We start from the raw sequence: 27254 nt of genomic DNA, 5'->3' as shown, positions 1-27254 counted from the left end.
ACAAAATAACTGGTCTCTAACTGGATGTTTCTGACATTTACTCTGTTCATTTAATCTGTTGATTGTATTTTCTGTGCAAATGATTAATCAGCTTTATGTATTTTTTCTAGGTTGCTTTCAAAATTGGCTGGAGGGAAAAAATTTGGAGGAAGCAGAGCTGAAGGCCAGAACATGAAAACTTGGGTGCTATGTAACAGAAAAAATTCAAGACATCAACAGAAAAATCAAGTCAAATAAGTGAATTAGCATGCTGCTGAAAACTGTTAGTTAGTAGTTAGTAGTTTTTATGTTTAGTTAGGTTATTACTGCCAGTGAATTACACCAAGTAATTTTTCTCATATAAATTTAAGGACACGAAAAAAACAAGTGTTTTAATGCATATTGTATAATAATATTAAATAATATTCACATAAATAAACAGAATCCTCCTCCTGAATGTTTTTGTGCTCCTTTCGTAAAGCAGAACAGGCTTTGGACATGTATTGTAACTGGAATTAGTCATCAATAACTAGCTAAAAAATTGGGTGGTCAAACCAGCTTCCAGCTTCCAGCTACCATGTTCCAAAACACAGCTTGAGCTGGTCTAGCTGTTTTTTCCAGTAGGGATGAAAACAATCTGTTTTGACTGAAATGTGGTATTACAGTACATCTTTACGAAATATTTGGCTAATCACCATTAGTAAATTTTTGCAATACATAATTAATTCGCAAAACATCTCTCATGAAGCATAAACATAATTAATAAAAGAAAAAAAAAATACTGTAGGACTCGTCACTTGCCATTGGAAGCTCCTTGAAGCAGCCTACGTTCCTGCTGGATCCTGCAGCTTAGCTGGCAACCTCGAGTCAGGGGGGAGGGCGAGGGGATACACCGTTCTACAGTATTTTGAAAGTGACTGCAGTACCAGTTTTGGCCACAATCCTACATACGATTCCTTTAAATATCAGTTGTTTTTAGAATACTTTCACAATTTAACTAAAATACTACTACAGTAAAAGTATACTTTTAACTAGAGTATTTATAGTGTATCATTTTTACAATTTTATTCAGCACAAAATATAAGATTGTACTACTAATGTACTTTCTTGTATTTAAGTGTTTTTTAGTGCACTCAAGTACACTTTATTTTCACATGGGATTGCAGCAGTAAGAGATCCATTCGTACTTGATATATATGCCTGGGTCGCTAAAGACCCAAATATGTAATAGTGATTGGCAAAACAGTCATGCATTTAAGGGTTAAATTAATCACAAATCTACTTTTAGTCAATCTGATGATCAGTTTACAATGTAAATATTAATTCTAACTCATTACTCCGTTTATTAAAGATTCAGAACAGTATGATACCTGATCTAGATTTTAAAACATTTATTAAAAATGAAAAAATGCAAATCTAATTATGATTTTGTATGCATGAATACATCAGAAAAAGGATTTATAGAGAGTCTCTCTATCATTTAATATCACACAAAGACAGAGAGGAATAATTCTGAACCCCAAATCCAGCACAGAGGGGTTCAGTGAATGTGGTGTTGAATGTGTGTAAGTGTGTGAGTGTGTGTTTGTCAGAGACACTGTAGAAGGACAGAGTGCCGGCTAACACGTCCACATACACTCCTGCTCGATTAGAGGATGAACGGACTGCAGGTATATAAGTGCAGTTACTATTGTGACGGACAATGAATCCGTTATCAGAGCAGGTCAGACAGTCCAAACTCACTGTCCTCCCTCCCTCCTTTCCTATTTAATCCGTTATAAGAGAAGGTCTGACGGTTAGGGTTTAGAATCGCAGAAGATATGTATTCTCCTTTCCTGTTGATTCCTTTATATGACACTGATATATCAGCAGATCCACTCCATTCAGCCTCCCAGTAACAGCGTCCAGTCAGACTCTCTCTGCACAAAGCCTGAGGAATATAATCAAATCTCTCTGGATAATCAGGATATGGCTGATAGCCTCCCACACGTGTGATCTTCCTGTTCTCATCAGACAGAACGAGTCGACTATATGCTGTGTTTGGATCCAGTGAGAGATCACAGGCATCTGAACACAAGAAGAGAGAAACATCAAAAACAACATAAAAGTGAAGATGTCTGAGTGTGTTTATAGCTTTGACTACATTTGCAGTCCTTAATGTCCTCAATATTTACAAATGTCCTGACTAATATAATGATTGGGATCTCGCTAGCAGTGCCGGTCCTAGACCTCTGGAGCCCCCCCCCCCCCCCCACAAAATAAATAAATGAACAAATAAAAATAAAATTTACATACATTCAAGAGATTCCAATAGTGAAACACATTACATCAAAAGTGGAATGGCATCTACACTAATATTAGTCTGTCTCATTTTTATTCCGTGGTCCCTTTAGCCACCTGGACCCAGTCTATATCCAGATCAGATGGTCACTGCAGTCCCCCGGATCCTGTCCAGATGGTGGATCAGCACCTAGAGACTACCTCAACAATCCTGAATGTCAGCAGAGACCGAGACTAGATGAGACCAAGAGACAGATCCCCAGCGAGGGCCTCATCAACTATACGGCCATTAGGGTTGGGCACCGAAACCTGGTGCCAATACGACACCGGTACCCATATGATCGGTATGCATCGGACCGAATCAGAACGCGGATTGCTGGTGCCTCATTTCGGTGCCACTTAAATGCCTGAACTGTCGATTGAAATTTTTGTCTTTTGGTGTTATGACATGGATGTAAGAAGCATTGATTTATCAACATGCATGATCGCTAGTTAAATTTAAATACTGCATTCATGGGGTGTCAGAATGTTCGGAAAACTTATCTGAATGAGAAAACTCACGTGAACATCGTAAAGCTGTGATGATACAAATCCAAGACATCTTTGTAGTTACTGTGCATTTTCACATTGTGAATTAAAAGCACAAATCCAAATTGTCGGGAAATTAGACCATCCGAAAAGCGCATGAATGCAGCAACTATCGTTACACTTGCTCTGACTGCAGCAGGTGGTCTGCCGTTAGCTTAGCTAGCTACATTAAACGTAAGCGCTTAACTTAAAATGCCAAAAACTAAACGTTCTAAAGTGTGGCTATATTTCACAAGAAATGATTCAGACACCGCAATGTGCAGCAAATGTTTTACAAAAGCTGCATGTAAAGGGGGAAACATGTCAAATCTAATGAAACATTTGAGGGCACATGGAATAAACTTGAAAGCAGAGGGATGTACCGTGTTTGACAGTTTGCGGACATCAGCCGAGATATGCACTTTAAAGTCCTGTTCTGAATCAAATGATTCACTATACGTACTTTTAAGTTTCGATTTGATGATTCATGATATGCGCATTGAATGGGGCATTGAGATCCCGTTCTGAATCAATTGATTTGCGATTCGATTGGAGCGCTTCGAGGCAGTGAATCATTTTGCGACGCAGTGGTTTACTAATTCGTAAATAGTTTCAAAAAGCTCTGTTGGTACTTTGCTTACTTTCTCTATAATTTTTTTTGTTGTTTGAAATTAAATCATTACAATTAATAAGCCTAACTAGACAGTTTTCATATTAAAAATGTTTCATGACATGACACGTAACAGATTACACTAACAGTTTGGTCAACCTCAAATTGTTGAAATTTGAAGCTGTTAAATTATTGTCGTTGGGTTAGGTGGATTAGGTTTTATTGTTGTTCTGTTTTGTATTTACTTAAATATTAATGTATACTTTAAACAGTTATTACATTGCTCAATTTAAAGAACTTTTTGTAAAAAGTATCGGTTCAGGCACAGTTTTGGCACCGGTACCATTTTAAAAGTAGCGATCTGGCCCCGGAATCGAAAAAACCCCAAACGATACCCAAACCTAATTATTAGCCTCCAATTTTTAAATTGTAAAATTCCATAAATTGATCAATAAAATAAGATCAAATCAGTCACAAATGAACTGTAACTACACATACACAATAAGCTGTGGATACTTAAATTGATTAAACCCGTAGCCTTGAAAAAATTAAGTAAGTATACAGAACTCAGATTAACTTGTTAGTTTTAACCCCCTGGGGTTGACAAACGCTCCGGTGCATTTTGTGGCAGTTTCTCGAATAACCCCAAAAGGAACTTCAATTACTCCGTCATTTAGCAATACATCATTTAGCAATACATCAATCGAATCTGTAAAGGGTCTACTTTTATTTGTATACACTCATAATAACAATTGTGATTTTGCAAAATAAAGAAAACAAACAGGGTGTGCTGTCTGCCGTGTTGATCTAGTGACAAATCTAGTGAGATAATGCAGAGGAAGAGTTTAGCTTCTTTCACATATACTGTACTCACTGGTAAATTACCAGTAAATTACAGTTAAAAACTCATGTTTGAATAGGACCTTTTCAAAAATTAGTTCTGGCAATCATATCGTTCTTATGGAGATTACATGATTACTCTGAGCTGTTTACAAAGCTCCGCTGCTTTTCAAATAGCTTTTCTATGTAAATATGATAGATTTTAGATTTTACATCTTTGACCGCCTTGCAGCTTTTTCAATATGTCACGCTCGAGACCAGGGCGGCTTTTCCATTCATCTGGGTTGCACCTTTGTAGTTTGATATTATATTATGCGCACCTTGTGTTTATAAGAGCAAAAACTTCTGGTTGGCTAGTAATGTTAGTTTGGTTGAGAATTAGAGCTCTGTATATCAGATACCATTGGTAGGCCAACACATGAACTTGAACATTATATCAAGATTTATTTATTTTTTTAACCATAGGACACTTTTTTTTCCGCAGCCAAATGCTCTATGCTGGAGATCTGGCATGATGTTGGAGAACTTTAAGCCCTGTGTTTCAAAGATAAAATTAAATGAATTTCTAATTATTACATTAAAATAAAAATGTAAATTCTGTACAAATATCAGAAATCGTAAAAAAAAAACAGCCTAGGCTGGTTGTTGCTGGTCAACCAGCCTGATTTTAGCTGGTCAGGCTGGGAAACCACCAGCTAAAACCAGCCTGACCAGGTTGGGAGACCAGCTTAAACCAGCTACTTCCAGCTTAAACCAGCTACAACCAGCCTAGGCACACACTTGCATCCAACACACACACACACACACACACACACACACATTCTAACCTTTGTGATGAGTCACATTGATATGCTCCGCTCATGTTTGTTCCCATTCCCGAGGGATGTGGGGCAAAGCGTTTATGTGCTCTGCCCATTGCTGCGGTCTCCTTGAGCCCTGACTAGATAGTGCTGTCTTCCCTCTCTGTGTTTCTAAGTAGACAGCCCATTCTCTGTGGTCTGGGTAGTTTTAGCCGGTTCCACCTCTGATAGCCCTTCCTACACACATATCTATCTGAAGATATCCATGTGCTAGCTTAGCGACTACTGCCCTTCCTAGGGTCTGAAGTAGTGGTCTCCTTGAGCCCTTGCCTAGAAAGCGACTTTCTGTGGTCTGGGCAGCTTCACAGAAAGTGCAAGATGGGGAACGTCTCGGGTTACCCATGTAACCATGGTTTCCCAAAAGGGGACCGACATTCTGTGTCCCCTTGCCATGTCTTCAGCCTGCTTGTTTACATCTCAGACAATGGTGCACATTCAACAGGTGCCCTTTTGTACTCTTGGGTACCCACCTATGACGTCACGGGATATGTGGACCAATAGGATTGGAGTTGTTTTACACATGCTTCAGGCACCGAATCATGCGGCTGCATTCTCCAAAGTGTCCACCAGGTCCACCTTTGTTTCGTTGTTATGTATCAAGGTGCACACCAGTAGTGTTTTTATCTAAGGCATTTTTATAAAAGCGACTTAAATGTCCTAATTAAACTATGGCCTAAACCTGGCTTAACCTAAGCCCTGTCTATGAAACTGGGCCTAAGGGTTTTATGTATAATGATTTTAATATCACTTTCATAATGCATTTAATTTCAGCAATAAGATGTATACTGAATTTGGTCTCTATCATCTTAGTCCATTATGCCACTTTTTTCGGTATGGGAGGAAAAGTGAAGGACTGGAATAGAGAACCAGTGACCTAAAGGATTGCATTAATTTAATTTCATTGTACTTATACAATGACAATAAAGATTCAATTCAATTCAATTAGATGACAATGTTTGCAACTGTTAAAGGAACCGTATGTAGGATTGTGGCCAAAACTGGTACTGCAATCACTTTCAAAATACTGTAGAACGGTGTATCATGATGTATCAAATGAACATGATTTCTTAGTGACATGTCAGGGCCATTATATGATTAACTGAAATAAATTTCTTACATGCAGTTCCTTTAAATTGAATTGATGGAGAAAACTGGTTAATTTTGTGTTTTTATCCTTTGAAAAGATGCTTTGCCTAATTATTCACAACAGCGTGTTGATTTGCTATAACAGATGCTCTCCACTCTTCCCCCTCCGCTCTGCAGCATGTGTGTGTGTGTGTGTGTGTGTGTGTGTGTGTATGTGTGTGTGTGTGTGTGTGTGTGTGTGTGTGTGTGCGTGCGTGCGTGCGTGCGTGCGTGCGTGCGTGCGTGCGTGCGTGCGTGTGTGTGTGTGTTTGTAGACCTACATTTTTGTAGTCCTGCTGTCATCATGATCTCTCCTCCATAATCCATACTATAAACACAAAAACACACATTAATGTAGATCTGCATGAGTCACACACATGTTCAGTATGTCAGTATTAGCGTTTGACATACGTGAGTATCTGCAGTTTACAGTTTGGATCCTCCAGTTTGTGGTTGAGCAGCTGGACTCCTGAATCTCCTGGGTGATTGTAGCTCAGATCCAGCTCTCTCAGGTGTGAGGGGTTTGAACTCAGAGCTGAAGACAAATAACCGCAGCCTTCCTTTGTCACCATACAACCAGACAACCTACACACACACACACACACACACACACACACACACACACACACACACACACACACACACACACACACACACACACACACACACACAGTCAAGATCATCTACAGACCATCTTTGTGTACATTAACAGTTTTCCATACGTTATATTTGTCCCAAATCATTGTTAATTACTGTTAATTACTTAGTAATGATATGAAAACATGCACTTCGGTATGCTGTTCATACACCATTTCACTGATGTTTTAAATCTGCATCTGAAGTGTCCGGCATGAATTTTTGCAGATAGTTCTAGCAATCAACTATTGGTGCTTATAATTTAGCAAAACGGATACACACAGACACATAACAACATTGTGACCAGCTGACTGTAAATGATCTTTTATATGTTCATAAATACCTCAGTTTCTGCACCTGACAGTTTAAACTATTTAGTCCATCAGAAATAAACTTTACACCAGAGTCCTGCAGGTCATTGTTACTCAGATCCAGCTCTCTCAGGACAGAGTTTGGGGATTGTAGAGCTGATGACAAACTCTCACAACACTGAGCAGTATGATTACAGACAGCAAGACTGAAATAGAGCAGAACACACACATCAGTCAAATCATCTACAGACACACATGAACATTGTGACCAGCTGACTGTAAATGATCTTACATGTTCTTAAATACCTCAGTTTCTGCAGCTGACAGTTTGGACTCTTCAGTCCATCAAAAATAAGCTTTACACCAGAGTCCTGCAGGTCATTGTTACTCAGATCCAGCTCTCTCAGGACAGAGTTTGAGGACTGTAGAGCTGATGACAAACTCTCACAACACTGAGCAGTGAGATTACAGCCAGCAAGACTGAAAGAGAGCAGAAAACACACATCAACAGTCAAATCATCTGCGCGCGCGCGCGCACACACACGCACACACACACAGTCGGATCGTCTACAGACACAGTCGGATCATCTACAGACACAATCGGATCATCTACAGACACACACAATCGGATCATCTACAGACACAATCGGATCGTCTACAGACAGACAGTCGGATCGTCTACAGACAGACAGTCGGATCGTCTACAGACACATAGTCGGATCGTCTACAGACAGTCGGATCGTCTGCAGACAGACACAGTCGGATCATCTACAGACAGACAGTCGGATCGTCTACAGACAGACAGTCGGATCATCTACAGACAGACAGTCGGATCGTCTACAGACAGACAGTCGGATCGTCTACAGACACATAGTCGGATCGTCTACAGACAGTCGGATCGTCTACAGACACACAGTCGGATCGTCTACAGACACAATCGGATCATCTACAGACACACAAAATCGGATCATCTACAGACAGACAGTCGGATCATCTACAGACAGACAGTCGGATCGTCTACAGACAGACAGTCGGATCGTCTACAGACACATAGTCGGATCGTCTACAGACAGTCGGATCGTCTGCAGACAGACACAGTCGGATCATCTACAGACAGACAGTCGGATCGTCTACAGACAGACAGTCGGATCATCTACAGACAGACAGTCGGATCGTCTACAGACAGACAGTCGGATCGTCTACAGACACATAGTCGGATCGTCTACAGACAGTCGGATCGTCTACAGACACACAGTCGGATCGTCTACAGACAGACAGTCGGATCGTCTACAGACACATAGTCGGATCGTCTACAGACAGTCGGATCGTCTACAGACAGACACAGTCGGATCATCTACAGACACACAGTCGGATCGTCTACACACAGTCGGATCGTCTACAGACACATAGTCGGATCGTCTACAGACAGACACAGTCGGATCATCTACAGACACACAGTCGGATCGTCTACAGACACATAGTCGGATCGTCTACAGACAGACAGTCGGATCGTCTGCAGACACATAGTCGGATCGTCTACAGACAGACACAGTCGGATCATCTACAGACACAGTCAGATCGTCTACAGACAGACAGTCGGATCGTCTACAGACACAGTCGGATCGTCTACACACAGACAGTCAGATCGTCTACAGACACATAGTCGGATCGTCTACAGACAGACAGTCGGATCGTCTGCAGACACATAGTCGGATCGTCTAAAGACACACAGTCGGATCATCTACAGACACACAGTCGGATCATCTACAGACACACAGTCGGATCGTCTTCAAACACAAAGTCGGATCGTCTACAGACAGACAGTCGGATCGTCTGCAGACACATAGTCGGATCGTCTAAAGACACACAGTCGGATCATCTACAGATACACAGTCGGATCATCTACAGACACACACAGTCGGATCATCTACAGACACATCAATATTGTGACCAGCTGACTGTAAATGATCTTTCATGTTCTTAAATACCTCAGTTTCTTCAGGTGACAGTTTGGACTCTTCAGTCCATCAAAAATAAGCTTCACTCCAGAGTTCTGCAGGTCATTGTTACTCAGATCCAGCTCTCTCAGGACACCGTTTGGGGATTGTAGAGCTGATGACAAACTCTCACAACACTGAGCAGTGACATTACAGACAGCAAGACTGAAAGAGAGCAGAACACACACATCAACATTTCATCTGCAGAATCACACAGACAAATGATCTACAGACACACATCAACATTGTGATCAGCTGACTAAATAAATACCTCAGTATCTGCAGCTGACTGTTTGGACTCTTCAGTCCATCAGAAATCAACTTTACACCAGAGTCCTGCAGGTGATTGTTACTCAGATGCAGCTCTCTCAGGACAGAGTTTGAGGATTGTAGAGCTGATGACACAATTTCACAATCCTGATCTGAAAGATCACAGGCAGAAAATCTGGAAGAGATTAAATAAAATGTAAAAAATAAAGTTATGAAGACATGTACAGAGGGTTGCCAGTTTTCTGCTCTCAGATAATGGAGGATGGCAAGAGCTGAACACTAAATCACAAATAAAATAAGATAATCTGACTATTTTATCATTCAGTTTGATTCATATCTGAGATCAGATGAGCTCCTGAACGTTCCTTCAGCTAATTCATATTTAAAATTTAGCTAAATCTTGCTTTGCTTTATTGACTTTATTTAATGTCATGGCTATTTAAGGTCAAATGAGATGTGTTGAATAAATGCTTGAAATGTAGTTTAAGCTTCACGGTAAGAAACAGAGATGTATTCACTGAGTAATGCATGTAGAAATAGAATCCTTTATAAAAGAGCCTTGAATAAGTGCATGTTGAGAATAAAACAGTTAAATTTAATTCACTATTAGCTGCGACTCCAGTGGATTAACATCAATTTTTTGAAGTGCAAAATACAAATGTTTGATGTATACATTTAATAATTCTGAAACAGAAATAGAAAACATCCTCATGTTTAAACTCACTAGTTTGCTCATTATATTTAACATGTGATGTAAATTAGAGATTGATTGTGCATTATTACAGAAATTTGTGAGATTGTGATGAACTGAAGCGAGTTGCAGTTGTTTAGTGATTATAAAGGGAGCACTCTTTGTGTACTCTCTAGCCTAGACATAATTGTATAAAACAATTGTATAAAACTCTTGGTTTTCATGCTGCTAAGACATGCACACTGCAGTGATTCAGGAATTACATCCAGAGGCGGACAGTAGCAAAAGTGTTTTTACTCTGCTGTAAAATTACTTTTCAAGTGTCTGTACTTTAAGTGTTTTTCTTTAGAAAACTTTACTTCACACCCATCCAAAGCATAATATTGTACTTTTTACTGCACTAGGTTTCATGTTAAATATAATTAAATACTTAATTACATTAGAAATCTATTACTTTTTTTACTTTTACTCAAGGAAAAGTAATTCAAAGATTTACTTGAGTACAAGAAAGTACTACATTTTTATGTTAATAAGTATTAAAGGTTAAAAAAAAAAAAAAAAAAAAAAAGTACTTTTATTAAAATACAAAAATATAATCTGTGGAAATAGATGTGCATTAAGGCTAGAGCAGTTCACTAATTTCATAAGCACTTTAGGGATTTCATTCTGTTACCGGCCCTGATCTGCAGTTAGAAACACTCATCTGCATCAGACACTCTCTGTATGAAAGAGTGGCGATTCACATTTTTTATTATCTAAAAGAAGAACATAAAACAAGGTTTTAGAAAACTTTTTGATCAATTTTGAAAACCCAACCATGCATAAAAATGATTATTATTATTTATAACAAATTTTCACTGTAATACTGACAGTGTCTTATTGAAATGGTTCTGAATTATGAATCAAAGCATGATCATACATTAATAACATCTTTACTGTCATTATTAGTCCTGCATAGATTTGGTCTTCCACATATTATGTAGCTTGAATATAGTCCATCAGTTTTAGACACTACAAAGCTAAATTGTACCTTAAATGTTGTGAATCAAGGGCTGTTTTCTTTAGTCATTCAGAGAAATGCATCACATCTGAGTTTGCAAGAGTCATTTTCATAAGGTTAACATGTAAATGGAGAGATAACACATATTTCATTAAATGACAAAACTCTTAGGTTGTATTGAGTTGAATAATTCATGTACATGTGTGACCTGCTGAAAATGTGTTTTAATGTTTTTAGTAGTGACATTAATTTAATCACAATTCTGAAAGAGTAAATGTGTCAGAAAACTAGACCTATATCACTCATAATATTCTCATTGACACTAATCTACCTTTCTCTCATTTTATTTAGTTTATGGCATAATCCAGACCTCTTTAAATGTATAATAATCTAAAGATACTGGCTAGTGCTGTACATTAAAAAAGTAAACACACTTCAAGCACTGCCATAACTGTAAAATTTCACAGCTACAGTAGTCAAACAGCTCAAACATTAAGCATTTATGATAAATAATTAGTGAAGATTAAATGTGAAAAAAGTTATAATATTATTGTTAATAATAAGCTCCACCTGCTGCTGATTTAATGAACAAGTTTCACATGTGACTGGGTTGTATTTACCTGCAGCACTAACAAGCATTTTGGTTGACTACCTACTATATTAAGAAGGCGTGTTGTGACCAGAGGTGGGTAGTAACAAATTACATTTACTTGAGTAAATTTTTGGGGTAACTAGTACTTTTAGATTATATTTAAAGATAGTTACTTTTACTCTTACTCAAGTACATTTATAGTGAAAAAAATTTACTTTTACTTCGCTACATTTGATGGCGTTCCTCCGTTACTGTCCTCAGAAACGTGTCATTGGAATTTTCATTTCATGTCTGATAAAACTGCGTTAATGCTGGTTTGTGTTCAGCTGTTACTATGGAATCTGTAATATTTCAGCGCTCCTAAAGCACCCCCTCGTGACAGAGAATGAATTTTTCATTTCCAATACATTTTTTTCAGCTGTTTATGGTCAAATGATTGCAATTATCGACCCATGTTTTTATGGAGAAAACACAGTTGTAAATGTAAAAAATTAAGGTGCCTTCTAAAAATCTAAACAAGTACATTAATATTTATGTTTTAAATAAATATAATCAATTATAAACTCAATGTATCCCTTTTAATGTTATAAAGGATGAAATGCCATAGTGTAACATATTTTGTTTTTGTGTGAAACTGTATCTGAATTTTAAATCATGCCATTTTACGGCTTAATATTCTACTTTACATTGTCCAATCCCATTACTGTTTATTTTACTTTTGCAGATCTTAAAAAGGGTTATGAATTGCTTTAAATTAATATTTAAAAATTCTGCAGATACACTAAATGAAATAAATATAATGAAATAAAATTACTTCCTTGATATTTGTGTATTAAAAACATTTTTGATTAGACTCCTATCTGATTTACTATATTTAAAAAAAAGGTCTTTTTTTATTTGGGCTAGTTAAATTTTCGGGCTACCAAAATCTGAAGAGCACCTGCCTGAAGGGCTACCAGAAATTTTGAAATTTTGCGAGCCCTGTATGTATGTATATATATATATATATATATATATAAACACCTTACTTCAGCCTATGTTTTCAAGGAGAGGTGTGTGGAAGCTTTCCAAACAGTTTGAAATTTAGGGTCTTCACTTCATATCAATCAGATCAGAAGTAACTAGTAACTAGCTACTTGAGTACATTTCCCATCGGATACTTTTTTACTCTTACTCGAGTAACTATTAAGATTGTTACTTTTACTCTTACTTGAGTAAATATTTCCATAAGTACTTGTACTTTTACTTGAGTACAGATTTTGGGTACTCTACCCACCTCTGGTTGTGACCTCTTTAAGATTCTGGCCTGTTATTTAGGAGAAGATCTCTCATTCAGGAACATTAATTTTAAAGGTGTCAGAGTCATTATTTAATTATGATACTTTAGTTAATGATTACAGTTTTTTACAGATGCTAGTACACATTTCTCAATACTTAGGTCACTTTTGCAAAACTCTTGACACAGTGAGCACAACAGAAGTCTATGTGGGCTAAACTGAGGATCAATTATCATTGTTTTGGCACAAAATGCATTCAATGACTACATCTCTCAAATTCCATGAAATCTTTTCTCACTCAGACACAACAACTGCCAAAAATCTTTGTACGTACAGGACATTTTGCACATGCTTACATACTGTTTTCAAAACTGGTAAACTTATGTTCAAAACAATAACAATGCAAAACTGAATAAGCAAAATTCAACAGCAAAATTTTATTGAAACATATTTAAAATCTAAAAATGCAGTTTAACCAGCCACAGCTGATTCTCATTGTAGATGAACATCTGCACAGGTGTTACTCTTTCAATTTCATTACAAAAGGAGACAACTGCTGAATAGGTTTGTATTGTGATGTAAACATGGACCCAAATAAAAAATAAATAAACGACATAAAATATTGATGAATTCTGCATCATGTCTGATTCATTCCAGTAACATATATTGCAGTTATAAACAATATATATATATATATATATATATATATATATATATATATATATATATATATATATATATATTGCAATTATAAACAGAGGTGTGATCTTGTTTTACACAAGAAAACAGTGTGTAATGCTACATGTTGTTTGTGTTTTTTAGGTCATTGTTTTGTGGGTGACAAAGTGTGTTTGTCGGCTGTCAACCTTTGCTAGTGTTCTAGAAGAATGAGTTTATTTGAGACTTGAATAAAGTGTTTTGGTAGTTGTAGTGCATTTTGAATGTGAAATTAACTGCTTTGCCAAGCTGAAAGTCGGTTAGGAGAATTGTGTGAAGAGTTTTGCAAAAGTGACCTAAGTATTGAGAAATGTGTCCTAGCATCTGTAAAAAAACTGTAATCACTCACAGAGCTTTTCTGCAGTTGATCACAGCTGGGATCAGTCTTCTTCTCCCCTCATCTGATGTGTTGTATTTCATGGCGTTCAGTTCATCCAGTGGCTCTTCTGACATCTGAAGCATGTAGGCAACTGTTGAGCAGTGAGCAGGAGAGAGTTTCTCCTCTGAGTATTTTTCTGATTTCACAAACTCTTGAATCTCTCTGGACAGACTCTGGTCTTTCACTTCCAGCAGACAGAGGAACAGACTGATAGATCTTTCAGTAGAGAGATCATCATCATCATCTTTGATCTTGTCTTTAATGTACTGTGTTGTTTCTCTGATGTTCTCTGAGCTGTTTTCTGTGTATGTCAGCAGATCCTGTAAGAGTCTCTGATTGGACTCAAGTGAGATGCCCAGCAGGAACCGCAGGAACAGATCCAGCTTTCCATTCTTACTCCTTACTGCTTTATCTACTGCTGATTTCATTAAGTTGAACAGACAGTCTTTACTGGAACTGTGTTGTTTGAATCTTTCATCCAGAATCTCCAGTGGCTCGTTGTTCCTTGTTAAATAGCAGTAAAACACATAGAAAGCAGCAAGAAACTCCTGAACGCTCAGATGAATGAAGCTGTAGACTTTCCTCTGATGAATCACAGATTCCTTCTTAAAGATCTCAGTGCAAATTCCAGAATACACTGAGGCGTCAGTGACGTCTATGCCGCTCTCAATCAGGTCCTCCTCATAGAACATCACATTGCCCTTCATCAGCTGTTTGAAAGCCACTTCAGCAAGTTTCACAATCATTTCTCTGTTGGACTGGTCCAGTTTCTCTGGATCTCTCTCTTCACACTTTTGATTCATCATGTTGATCTGAATCAGCAGGAAGTGGATGTACATTTCGGTCAGAGTTTGAGGAATTTCTGCACTCAGATCTTCTTTCAGGAGGTTTTGAAGCACAGTGGCTGAGATCCAGCAGAAGACAGGGATGTGGCACATGATGTGGAGGCTCCTTGCTCTTCTGATGTGTGAGATGACTCTGCTGGCGTCATGCTCGTCACTGATTCTCTTCCTGAAATATTCCTCCTTCTGAGGCTCATTGAATCCCTGAATTTCTGTCAGACGGTTGATGCATTTGGAGGGGATCTGATTGGCTGCTGCAGGTCTGGAGGTGATCCAGATGAGAGCAGAAGGAAGCAGCTCTCCTTTCATGAGGTTTGACATCAACAGACCCACTGATGAAGTCTCAGTCACATCTGAAACTTTCTGATCATCTAAAAAAATCAGTGTGATTCTGCTTTCATCCAGACCATCAAAGATGAACACAACTTTACACTGCTCATAAATCTTTGAGTCCAGATCTTGAAGTTCAGGATGAAAGACCAGCAGAAGTCTGTGAAGACTGTACTGATGATCTTGGATCAAGTTCAACTCCCGAAATGGAAGCACAAACATAAAATCTACATCCTGATTGGCTTTTCCTTCTGCCCAGTCCAGAATGAACTTATGCACAGAGACGGTTTTTCCGATTCCAGCGATGCCTTTAGTAAGAACAGTCCTGATCTGGTCTTTCTCCTCACATCCTGGTTCAGGTGAGACTTTAAAGATGTCATTGCAGTCAATTTGAGTGTCTTGTGAGTGTTTAGTTCTGACTGTTTTCTCCATCTGTAAAACCTCATGTTCTTCCTTCACTCCTTCACTCTCTCCTTCAATGATGTAGAGCTGTGTGTAGATTCTGTTCAGGAGGGTTTCATTCTCCTGGAGTTTCAGTCCCTCAAATAATCTCTCGTACTTGTTCTTCATGCTGGTTTTAAGCTGGTCTTTGACTCTTTGTAGTTCATCATCTAGTGGTTCAGGAGAATCAATGTCTCTAATCTGAGCATCTCTAATTGGCAAGAAAAAAACATCATAAAACATGTTTGTGAATAAAATGTGCAAGGAACAACAACACATTTAAGAGAAGTATCAGTTCAACAAACTCCTGTTATATACAGCATATTCAAATTAAAGTACAGCATATTTTCTGGGATATAAATCATATTTTCTGTCATCTGAAATGTGCTTCTTATTGTCTTTTTTATCTCTTAGATTCCTGTCCTAGTTTTAACTTGATTAATTGGTTTAAAAGACAATGAATGTTCAGAAATATTATCGAAAGACGACACTGAAACTGACTGACAGATGACAGCAAATCATTAACTGAACTGAGCTGAATAATGAAACTACTGTCTTCTGTAGAGCTGCTTTATAGCTGTAATAATAAAATGTGACTCATGCACAGATTCAACTTATCTGTGTTTTTTTTTTCCTCAACAAAGTCATCTCTCACCCCCTGTGACTTACAGACTTCAGATGCAACATATTTTCTGGAAAATACTGTAAGTGCTTTCCAGACATGACAACTTAAAATTTGGCTTTCTGTTTAAACCTGTACATATTTGTACATTTCATTATACAGTGATGTAAAAAAATTACAGATCTGGCCATTTAAAATGCGCGCGGGAAGTAAAGTGGTCTCGCGTGACGCTGGTGTATTCCAAGGGAACACGGAAAATACATTGACACAGGAAAGACATGATCAGTAGGGGGCAGTCATGTAAAGCACTGAACTGAAGTGGCAGCAAACATCGCTCTAAGCTAAATGACTCGTTTGTATGGTGACCTCAGGGGACATCTTAGGACATTATTCGTTTATATTCGTTAATTTTCCTATCATTTCGATCTCTTTTAACATTCAGAATCTAAATGATAAATGCTGACATGCCATTAAAGATTTGATTAAGCTATATGGCTGGGATTTTTTACTGGAATGCAGTTAATAGGTTGAATATAACATATATATATATATATATATATATATATAATATTCATTTTATTTCGTCTAATTAATAGATAACCTATAGTGTTTCATTGACGAGTGAATCATTAGTTCCATTTGTAAATCGTTTATGGTCACACACGGGCATAAATACAATCAAAAAGTCAAAACTTTATTGGCATAATTGTCGTTTACAATATTTGCAAAATAAATGGCAAATAGCATATATACATAAAGTTATTTATATTAAGCGATTCACAATAAATAAAAACATTCAGAATGTTTTGTAAAGAGATCAAAATAAAGGTGAAAACAAATATAAACGAATAATACAAATATTATGGAAAAAAAGGTCAGTTAATGGACAAGACTCTGGGATGCATAAAATGTTTCTTGTGAGGCTATTAAATTTTAAGTACTTTATGTAATGTTTTTTCATGATAAACTTGTGAATGCTGTCTACATTGCGCACAGACATCATTAGCATAAACAGCATCGCCTATATAATTATTTAATATTGTATTCATTTCTACAGATATGATAATCATATCTATAGGAAGCTTTAAATTATTACTTAACGAAATAAAACAAATTGAAAAAAAAACTTGTTTATGTAATCCGTAAAGATAAATTTCTCTCTCAAGGCGCGTCCAAAAAGGTATTGTACTGAGAAGCGGATATAATATTCTTGATACTTCAAACTTCCGTGTTCTGTTCTATATATATTGTATATATGGCTATAGTTTATTCAGTTATTCAGTATTGTTGTGTTTTCCCTGTTTTATTCGTTTAATATTTAGAAACAAGTGCCATTTTTTTTTCAAAACATTTTTTTAAAAGAAAGAATTCACCCACCCAAAATTTTGTTTGCCTATGTCACAATATGAGATAAATCCAGCCCTGTAAATGATACTGATTTTTGTTGCCAAATTGGTTTGGAAGCGTTGTTGAATAAACAAGTAACGTTAAACTGAACTTTTATGCCTGTATGATTGACAATTTTATTGACCACTGAGAAAGCATTGATTTGGTATGATGATGGTTCATACCATGTAGAAAAATTACATTTTGAAAAATAGCTTAGATGTAGTAAACTACTTTTACCTATGTTGCTGTAGCTTAGTTTAGCTAAGGAATGGGAAACCACTACAACACTGTTATACGTCATCATACGTTGTCGCTAGCTCCTAATGTTACATCAGAGGACATGCGCCGATGTTTATCACACATTTCAAGATGTTGAAAAAAATGTTGTAGCGTTGCAAAAAGTACAAATGTACGGTGTACGCACCGTTCATTCACATGAACACATATGCAAAACACCGTAAGCAAAACAAACAATGCGTTATCACATGCGCGGCAAATTGCAAATCTGTGGTGTAGTGGTTGCTTGAGAAGTGGGTAAATGCTTCATTTGTGAATTTCCTTTTGAACTTTCCATTTGAGCGCATTCGTTTACTGGATCCTTGGACTGAAATGTTTACAGGGGTTCACTGGTTTAAGAAATGTCTGATCGTAAAAATCTTCTTTTTAATTGTAAGGTATTTTTTTCATTATTATGTACTGATTTAAATGACTAGGGTGTGGGAGACAAGGCAGGGGCAATTATCAAATAAATTTCAAAGCAAGCCAGCACCACGGTCCTGACTGCATCATCGCTGTCTTTATTGGGTGTTTTTAGCAATTATTTCGATTTATTCACATTTGAGTGTATGTGGTGGACTGCCATGATTTTGGTTAATGCAGGACACTACTGAATAATGCACATCAGAGGGGATTTAAAAAGTGGGTGTACGCAAAGTAGCCTGATATAGGCCGTACACTGTACCTGCGTATACGTCCACTACACACCATTGCAAATTCCCGCGCCACATGGCCTTGCAGTCAAGTGTATATGACATAAAAATATATTTTGTAATATCAATCAGTGCAATCAGTGCTATCTGCTAGCAAACTTTAGCGATTTTTTGCAAACGTTTATTTACAGAACAACACCATAAACACAAACACAAGATTGAAGGTAATGAAAAATCGCAATAAAAATCCTTATTAATGGCAAAAATTACCTATATTTATGAGTCTGCTTGCTCGAGTGAGCAGGCATGTTGGAAAATGGAAATTTCTCTTAGCCCTTCGTTTGAAGTGAGGTCCCGAAAAATCTTTGTTTGAAGGCCTATCTGGTCCTTCCCCTTCCCCCTACCCCTCCAACTAAACGAGAAATGAGACACCCCTAGCACTTCACGTAATTTCGCGCAAAACGGAGGGGAAGGGCAAAGTGTAGGGGTAAGGGGTAGAATTGCGATTGAGCCTTAGTGTAGTGAAGCTTCATTTAATGAAGAGTAACTGTAAGCTTAGTTCACTACATTTTCTAAGTAGCTTGCCCAACACTGCTGACCACTGCTGAAGCATTTTATTTTGTAATGCATCCGGTTTTAACACCCCCCCCCCCTCCCCCCGGAGCCAAGCCAGCTCTTCTCACCTTTATTCATAGGTTGGGGGAAGGTGGGAGATGAAATGGCAAGTTTAAAAGTGACACGAACTACCCTCATTAACAATTGTGAGGTTAGATGTTTGAAGGGTTGTGAAAGCCGTAAGATATTGCATGGGGTCAAAGTCCAAAACGCAAGAAATATCTGTGCTGTGTTACTCGTTTGTTGCGCTGAATCACATGCAATTACAAAATACAATGCTCTCCAGTTTTTAATTTAATTTAATTTGTTATGCCTTTATTCTCAAAATACACTATTAGGATCTAATATCGCTACAACTTTGCACACATTAATACGGCAACGACTTTACTTTTTATTATCTTTTTTTTTGTTTTTGATAACAGATTCTTAACAACAATGCCAAAAAAAAAACTTATTTATTCAAGTGATCAGAAATGTACATTATATTTTCTTTTTACACTTTAGCCAATGCTTAGACATTTTTAAACAACTTTAGACATTGTTACAGTCCAGTATGTCCACCCTGACACAGCCGGAAGAACTTCGGTTTAACTGTAAACAGTCCCTTTTCCTTCAATTATTTTTTAAGAAAAAATAAAAGGCATGGGCAGCTCGCAATCAGAATGTACAGCACCAAAATCACAAAAACAAATCTTAATAATAATAATAATAATAATAATAATAATAAATAAAATAATTTTTAACACTACAAAAAGTATAGTTTATAATTCTCCTCTTTACTCAAATAAATTTTTAGTTTATCTAAAATTGTATATATGGTAAGAAAAAGACGAACTACCTCTCAAACATGCATATATTAATTTGATGTTGCTTTAAAACGTTGAAATATGTATTTTGTTCTGAAGATGAAAGTTGCGGAGTTAGTAATGTGTAACTGCCCGCGGCACCGACAGGATCACTTGATTTTTTTTTCCATTATAAATGTGGATACAGCTTGCAATACTCGTTTAAGAATTAGGCATTGTTCAAAACTAGGCTATTTTACATATTTCTTTTATTTGTGTACAACCACAATAAAAAAAAAAAAATAAAAAAAAAACTGCATGGGCAGCGCGCCATCATAATGTACAGCACAAAAAACGCAAAAATAAATCTAAAGAAAATACTACTACTAATAATAATACATAAAATAAATTAACACTCCAAACTATAGTTTATATTTCTCCTCTTACACAAATCAATCAAATAAAGTGTATCTTAAATTGTATAAAAAAGACGAGCTACCTCTCAAATCTTCATTTGCTGTTGGTTTAAAATGTTAAAATGTATAATTTGTAATTTTGTACTTGTTATTTTTTTCTCTTTTGTTTTGTTAATTTATTGTTCATTCAGAAAAATATATTTCACATAATGGGCATATTTATGTCTTCTACATACATCTTAGGTTTTTCTCTGCGCACAAGCTCTGCGCATGATGTTCTGATGTTTATGCTGCTTTTTGCTTATGTGAAATTAATCCCCGAAAACGAATTTACCTGTTTTTAATGTGTCACAGCCACCAATCAGTTCAAATTTAAATGTAATTTCACACAATCTTGTCAGTTAATATTAACTTAAGACGTCAGTTGTCGGTTGGGGAAAAAACTAACTTAACATTTCTATTTCCAATGCAGTCTAATAAAAGTTCATCAGGAAAAAAGAAAAGAAAACAATAATAAAACTGCTCATGCTTATTAATAACTTTTTATTTGATGTTGAAGTATCTAAATAGTCTATAGGCTGTAACAAAGTGCTTTTCTAGTCCCGCTTCCAAGAGCTTCCATGCGGTTTTATTCCGCATCCACCCGCACCCGCTTTATATTAACTATACACCCTTAGAATAAACTATATATATATTTACCCGCTTAGAATAATTTTCTTCATGACCCGACAGTCCACGCTAAATTTAATTCTCGTTTCCAGAATCTCACATTTAATGATTTGGAAACAATGTTGAGTATAAAACTTTTTTCGCAGTACATCCATTATATTTCCATGTTCCACTTTTAAGACGTATTATAGCCCTGCATTTTAGTCCGTCAAATATCAAATGCGGGCTAAAATTATATTTTATACATTCAGTGGTGATTGAAAAAAAAATTGCAGCGCTGGTGGAAACACGGTCCTGTCAGCAGCATTGAGCGCACGTTCAGCACAGCTTGGAAGGGTTCCTTGTTTAAAGCTTGCCACAAAACACTGGAAAAAGTAAATACCATGACTGTCAAATAGTAAGGAGATATTTTAATTATTTATTTAGAAAATACTGTTTTCTGAGGCAGTGATGATGCAGTTAACAGTCCTCCTCATATCCTCGTTGGACACGCGTCTTTAGAGAGAAATGCATCTCTACGGACTACATAATAAAAACAGTTTTTGTTTTCTATTTGTTTTTTTTTCGTTAAGTAGTAATTTAAGTCTTTCTACATATTTATTTATCATGTCTGACAAAAAATAACAGTTACATATTTTCCACTGAAAAAAATGTAACTGATCGAGCTTGAGCCTTCATGTCCTAAAAATGTGTTTTGCACTCTCTGCACAAACGATTGGATATGCACCTTGTAGCACGGCCACATAAGAGGGATATTTATAAGCAGTTAATGAATTGCTAAATTGCTTATTTATTTGTATCTGCTGGTGCAATTTTATCCCCTTGTCTGTATTGCCCCGCAAAATGTGGTTTCCCCTGTTCTTGTCTCGCGAGAGTTCTGCCGCGCTACGTTAGGGAATTCCCTGACGTCATCTAAAACACCTGATTATACACTTCCGATAAAAGAAGCCGGCTTTTCAGCGTTCCAGAGGGCTCTCTGGATATACGGTCGTTAACGCTGTCTTTACCTGTGATTATCAGCCTTCGTGGAAATACTGCACTTGTGGATTAATCTCGTTGAGGATTACGACCTGGTTGGACTGTGTTTCGGGCGATTCTGTTACAGGACAGCGCTGTTCATCGTCTTCGTGCTCACGGACTCTAAAGCTTTACCGGTGAGGCCGAAGCAATCGTACACACGCACACACATACACAAACATTGGACTGTTTTTTGGAGTTTACACACACTCATACTATATGTTGTATATGTGCATATGTTGTCGTTTTGGTATTGATCTTTTGCACTGTAAATACACTTGTGGATGGTATCCAATCTTCACGATGTTTGTCTATTCTGTATAACTTCCTTTGAATAAGGACTAAGAGAGGGATTACCGAACTAACTTTTATTTGTGTAGCCTGCCTGATTAGGCTGAGCGTTACATATTGGTGGCCCGTACGGGGATCTCTCTTGTTTTTTTTGTTTTGTTGTTTTTTTCTTCACTATGGATGTACCAAATGTTGATCCAGTTACAGTTGATGCTATTGTAAATACAGATAACCCTACTACTCCTGTAAATGATCAGGGAAATGTTGAACAGCTTGATGTGGATTTCACTGCAGGCCCATTTGTGACAAGGCGTAATCCTACGGCTGAAATATCTTCTATGCTTAGCTCATTGTATATTGCTGATTCTGACTCTGAACAAGGTGATGAGGGTGAAGAGGGTTGCAATTTTAATGTTGAAATAGTACAAACAATACAAGCAGACGTAGCACAAGTAAAAGGGGATTTATTGGCTCTCAATCAAAAAATACAATCTCTAGAGCATGATTTTAAACAGTCAATGGACAGCACGTTGAATCGTGAAGCCAGTTTCAGGCAAGCCGTGGATGCTAGCTTGGCGGGGTTGGAGGATTATTTCCAAAGGTCGCTGGAAAAATTAGAAAGGGCTGTAATTGATTGTTTTCTGCGGAGAGATGAAAAATTGGAAAGTCAAATGAAAAAACTAAGACTCACCAGTACTCCAACCCTCTCTAGATTACAGGCCTACTCACCAGCCTCGGCTCACATCTCTCCTGTCCAATGTCCCCAGACCCCCAGGCCAGTGGCTAAACACAAAGATGCCATTTATAAAGTTCCAAATACTACCTATGCTGTTGATTCTGCTGTGCATACTCACCCACCTAGTGTGCTTCCCTCCTCAGTTCTGGCTGGTTCATCCTCATTCTGTGCTCGGCCTCCTATCCGCCTAGAGTTCCCCTCTTTCGGCGACTCCTGCGAGACGGCGGAGGTGCTTAACTTCATCGAACAGTGTGAGAATTTCCTGGAGATAAGGCCACTCCCCAGTCTCGAGCTCATTGGAACATTGAGCACTGTCCTGAAGGGACCAGCTCAGAGCTGGTGGAAGGCAGAGAAGGCTAAGGTAACAGACTGGCAATCCTTCAAAAAGGCATTCATGGCGGCATTTCTTTCAGATGATTACCTCTCAGAAGTAGAGGAGAAGCTGAGGACGTTGGTCCAGCAGCCACAACAACGCCTGAGGGATTTTGCTTATGACTACCGGGCCCTCTGCTTAAAATGGAAGCCTGAGATCTCCGAGGAGGAGTTGGTGAACCGCATCCTAAACAACATCAACCCCAGGGTTGCAGGATGTCTAAGGGGAACGGTGAACACTGTGGAGCAGCTGGTGAAAGTGGGGTCCTTGGTGGAGAAGGACTGCATGGGAGCGAAAGATTACTGGCAAAAAGTCAGTACACAGGGTGGCAAAGAAAAGACTAAAAAGTCAGTGGAGCGTACCAACCCCAAAAATCTGGCAGGAGTGACCCTGGCTCAACCCCATACGGTCACATCTCTCCTCATCGTTCCGGTAAGGGTAAATGGACAGGAGCTAAAAGCAGTAATAGACACAGGAAGCTCTTACACTTTGATGCAGGAGAGTTTGTGGAAGCAGCTGAAGACGAAGACTCCATCAGTCATCTCCTCTATCCCTCAAAGATTCATAATGGCCGATGGAACCATTCACCAATCCCGAGACCTGCAACAGTTAAACTACCAATGGCATGATCAAGAATGCACGTTGGATACCTATATCCTGAAGAACACGCACCTTGCCTTTCCCTTAATTGCAGGGCTGGACTTCCTTACTGCTATGGGAGCCATCTTGGAAGTGGGACAAGGCAGGTATGGCTTGAGATCTGGAAAAGGATATAAATATTATCCTTTCTTGCCAGCACAGATGCCAGTAGGTCCGACTATCCAGTCTGGCCAAGCTCATTTCCTTACGGCTGCTAAACTGAACTTATACTACGCCTTACCACCGACCGGGAGAGTTCCCGAGCTAATGTCCTACACCCCAGAGATATCACTATGGGACTCTGACAATCAGGAAGAACTGTTGAAGTTGGTCACCACCTGGCCGCGTACCACGTCGAACATCCTGGGTAAAACATCAGTTGTACAGCACAAGATCACTTTGACCGATGACATACCTTTCAAATCCCGGGCCTACAGAGTTTCTCCCATCAAGAAACAGATAATTGAGGAACAAGTTGACCTAATGCTCCAAGATAACATCATTGAGCCATCCTTCTCGCCTTGGTCATCACCTGTGGTCCTGGTCCCCAAACCTGATGGCTCATACAGGTTCTGTGTGGATTACAGGAAGTTGAACAGCAACACAGTACCCGATGCTTACCCAATGCCTTTTATTCATGACATCATGGAATCCATGGAAGGCGCCTCCTGGTTCAGTGCATTGGATCTGCAGTCGGGCTACTGGCAGGTGGAGATGGAGGAAACAAGTAAAGAGAAGACTGCTTTTATTACCACCAAAGGGCTATTTCAATTCAAGTCTATGCCTTATGGACTCAGGAACTCTGCAGCTACCTTTCAACGGCTGATGGAGAGAGTTTTGGCTGATTTAAGAGGGAAGATTTGTTTCGTCTATATTGACGATATCATTATCTATTCAAAAACTGCTGAGCAGCACATTCAACATCTCAATACTGTCTTTCAGAAGCTTACCCAAGCCAACCTAACGCTTAACATGAAGAAATGTCACTTCTTCAAACGCCAGCTCAAATTCCTAGGCCATATTGTCTCTGTTAAGGGCGTGGAGATTGACCCGGAGAAGACAAGGGCTGTTGCGGAATTCCCTCCTCCACAAGATCTTAAAACTCTGCAAAGATTTTTGGGCTTGGCAGGATGGTATCATAAGTTCATATCCCACTTTGCTGACATCACTGCTCCACTGAACCATCTTAAAAAGAAAGGAGTTAAGTGGGACTGGACGCCAGAATGTCAAGACAGTGTGCACTCACTTAAACAAGCATTACAAAACTCACCTGTACTCATACAGCCGGACCTCAACAAGCCGTTCCAAGTCCACACAGATGCAAGCGATGTAGGACTTGGGGCTATCCTCACCCAACAGTCTGAGGAAGGAGAAAACGTGGTGGCGTATGCGTCAAGGACCTTAACAGGGGCTGAAAAAAATTATAGCACATCTGAAAAAGAATGTCTAGCTGTGGTCTGGGCTGTGGAAAAATGGAGGCATTACCTGGAGGGGAGGCCTTTTGACGTCTTCACAGATCATGCTGCACTCGCCTGGGCCTTCAATTGCCCCAAAACCTCCTCTCGTCTCACTCGCTGGACTCTCCGACTTCAACAATTCAACTTTCAAGTGCATCACAGGAAAGGCTGCCTCAATACCGGGCCGGATGCCTTATCCAGGATTTATGAGCCACATTCTAATAATGCTGCTCCTTGCCTTTCAATGTCATCTCATCATGCGAAGACCTTACCGCATTCCTTGGAAGAAATAGCTAAAGCTCAACGGTCAGAGAATATCAGCACTCACCTTCAGCCAGGCATCCAACCACGTGCAGTCAAAGAACAATCCATCACCTTTGAAGAACATCAAGGGGTGTATTACCGCAAAGTACCTTTAAAAACAAAGGGAGAAAAATATCAGTTAGTAGTACCTCAAGCTCTAAAAACAGATTTCCTGTACTACTACCACGATAATCCATTAGGAGGCCATCTTGGTCAGTTAAAAACCCTGCTGAAAATCTTGGAGGTAGCATGGTGGCCGTCCGTCAGGAAAGATGTCTGGGAATATGTAAAGAGCTGTGAGGTATGTCAGAAATACAAACCCAGTAATACTAAACCATCGGGACTTCTCCAAAGTTCACAAGTGACAGAGCCTGGACACACCCTAGGCGTGGATCTAATGGGTCCATTCCCCATAAGTAAAAAACGTAACACTTACCTGCTTGTTGTTGTGGATTATTTCACAAAGTGGGTGGAGATGTTTCCACTTCGGGATGCTAAGACCCAGAAGATAGTGAAAATTCTCCGGGAGGAGATTTTTACTCGTTGGGGGGTCCCAAAGCACCTAGTGTCGGACAGAGGGCCCCAGTTCACTTCCAGCATTCTGGGTGATCTCTGTAAGACATGGGGTTGTGTCCAAAAACTTACCACCAGCTACCACCCACAAGCAAACCTAACAGAAAGAGTAAACAGGACTGTAAAAACCATGATTGCTGCCTATGTTGGAAAATTACACCAAACCTGGGACCAATGGCTTCCAGAATTCCGCTACGCCATCAACACAGCCCAGCAGGAAAGCACCGGAAAGACACCTGCAGAGCTCATGTTGGGCAGGCAAATGCTGGGACCGCTGGAACGCCTAATCCACCGATCACCTTCACCTGATCAAGCTGCATACACCCTGATAGAACGACAGAACCTCATGGCGGAAGAGGCGAAAAACAGGATGAGGATGAGCCAAGCCAAACAAGCTAGGTATTATAATTACCGTAGAAAAAATGTGCAGTTTCAATCGGGTGACCTAGTCTGGTTAAAAACCCATCATCTTTCTAGTGCCTCTAATAAATTCTCCGCCAAGCTAGCGCCTAAGTGGGAGGGTCCAGCTGAAATTAAAAGTAAAACAGGGCCAATAAATTACACGGTCTGCTGGGGCAACCCACCGAAAACGGACGTAATAAATGTGGTGAATTTGAAGCGTTATTATGGACGCTCACCTCAGACGCCGTTGGCTGGGGGGAGGGAATCTATGTAGCACGGCCACATAAGAGGGAT

At 38.7% G+C, this 27254-nt stretch overlaps 1 protein-coding gene across 1 annotated transcript; it reads right to left on the bottom strand.

The window, feature by feature from the left end:
* Nucleotides 1-1422: 1422 nt before the first annotated feature.
* LOC141325589 (protein NLRC3-like) lies at nucleotides 1423-15944 on the bottom strand. The gene is given in 9 exon segments (XM_073834368.1): nucleotides 1423-1749; nucleotides 1751-2046; nucleotides 6543-6589; nucleotides 6673-6846; nucleotides 7241-7414; nucleotides 7515-7688; nucleotides 9197-9370; nucleotides 9477-9650; nucleotides 14102-15944. Coding segments are annotated over 9 exon segments (3279 nt in total). The 5' UTR covers nucleotides 15874-15944; the 3' UTR covers nucleotides 1423-1455.
* Between the last annotated feature and the right edge of the window lie 11310 nt (nucleotides 15945-27254).

Source organism: Garra rufa, chromosome 2 (assembly GCF_049309525.1).
Source record: "Garra rufa chromosome 2, GarRuf1.0, whole genome shotgun sequence".
Lineage (NCBI taxonomy): Eukaryota > Metazoa > Chordata > Actinopteri > Cypriniformes > Cyprinidae > Garra > Garra rufa.
The sequence above is the reverse complement of the archived record's forward strand: the minus strand, read 5'-3'. Positions and strand labels throughout refer to the sequence as shown.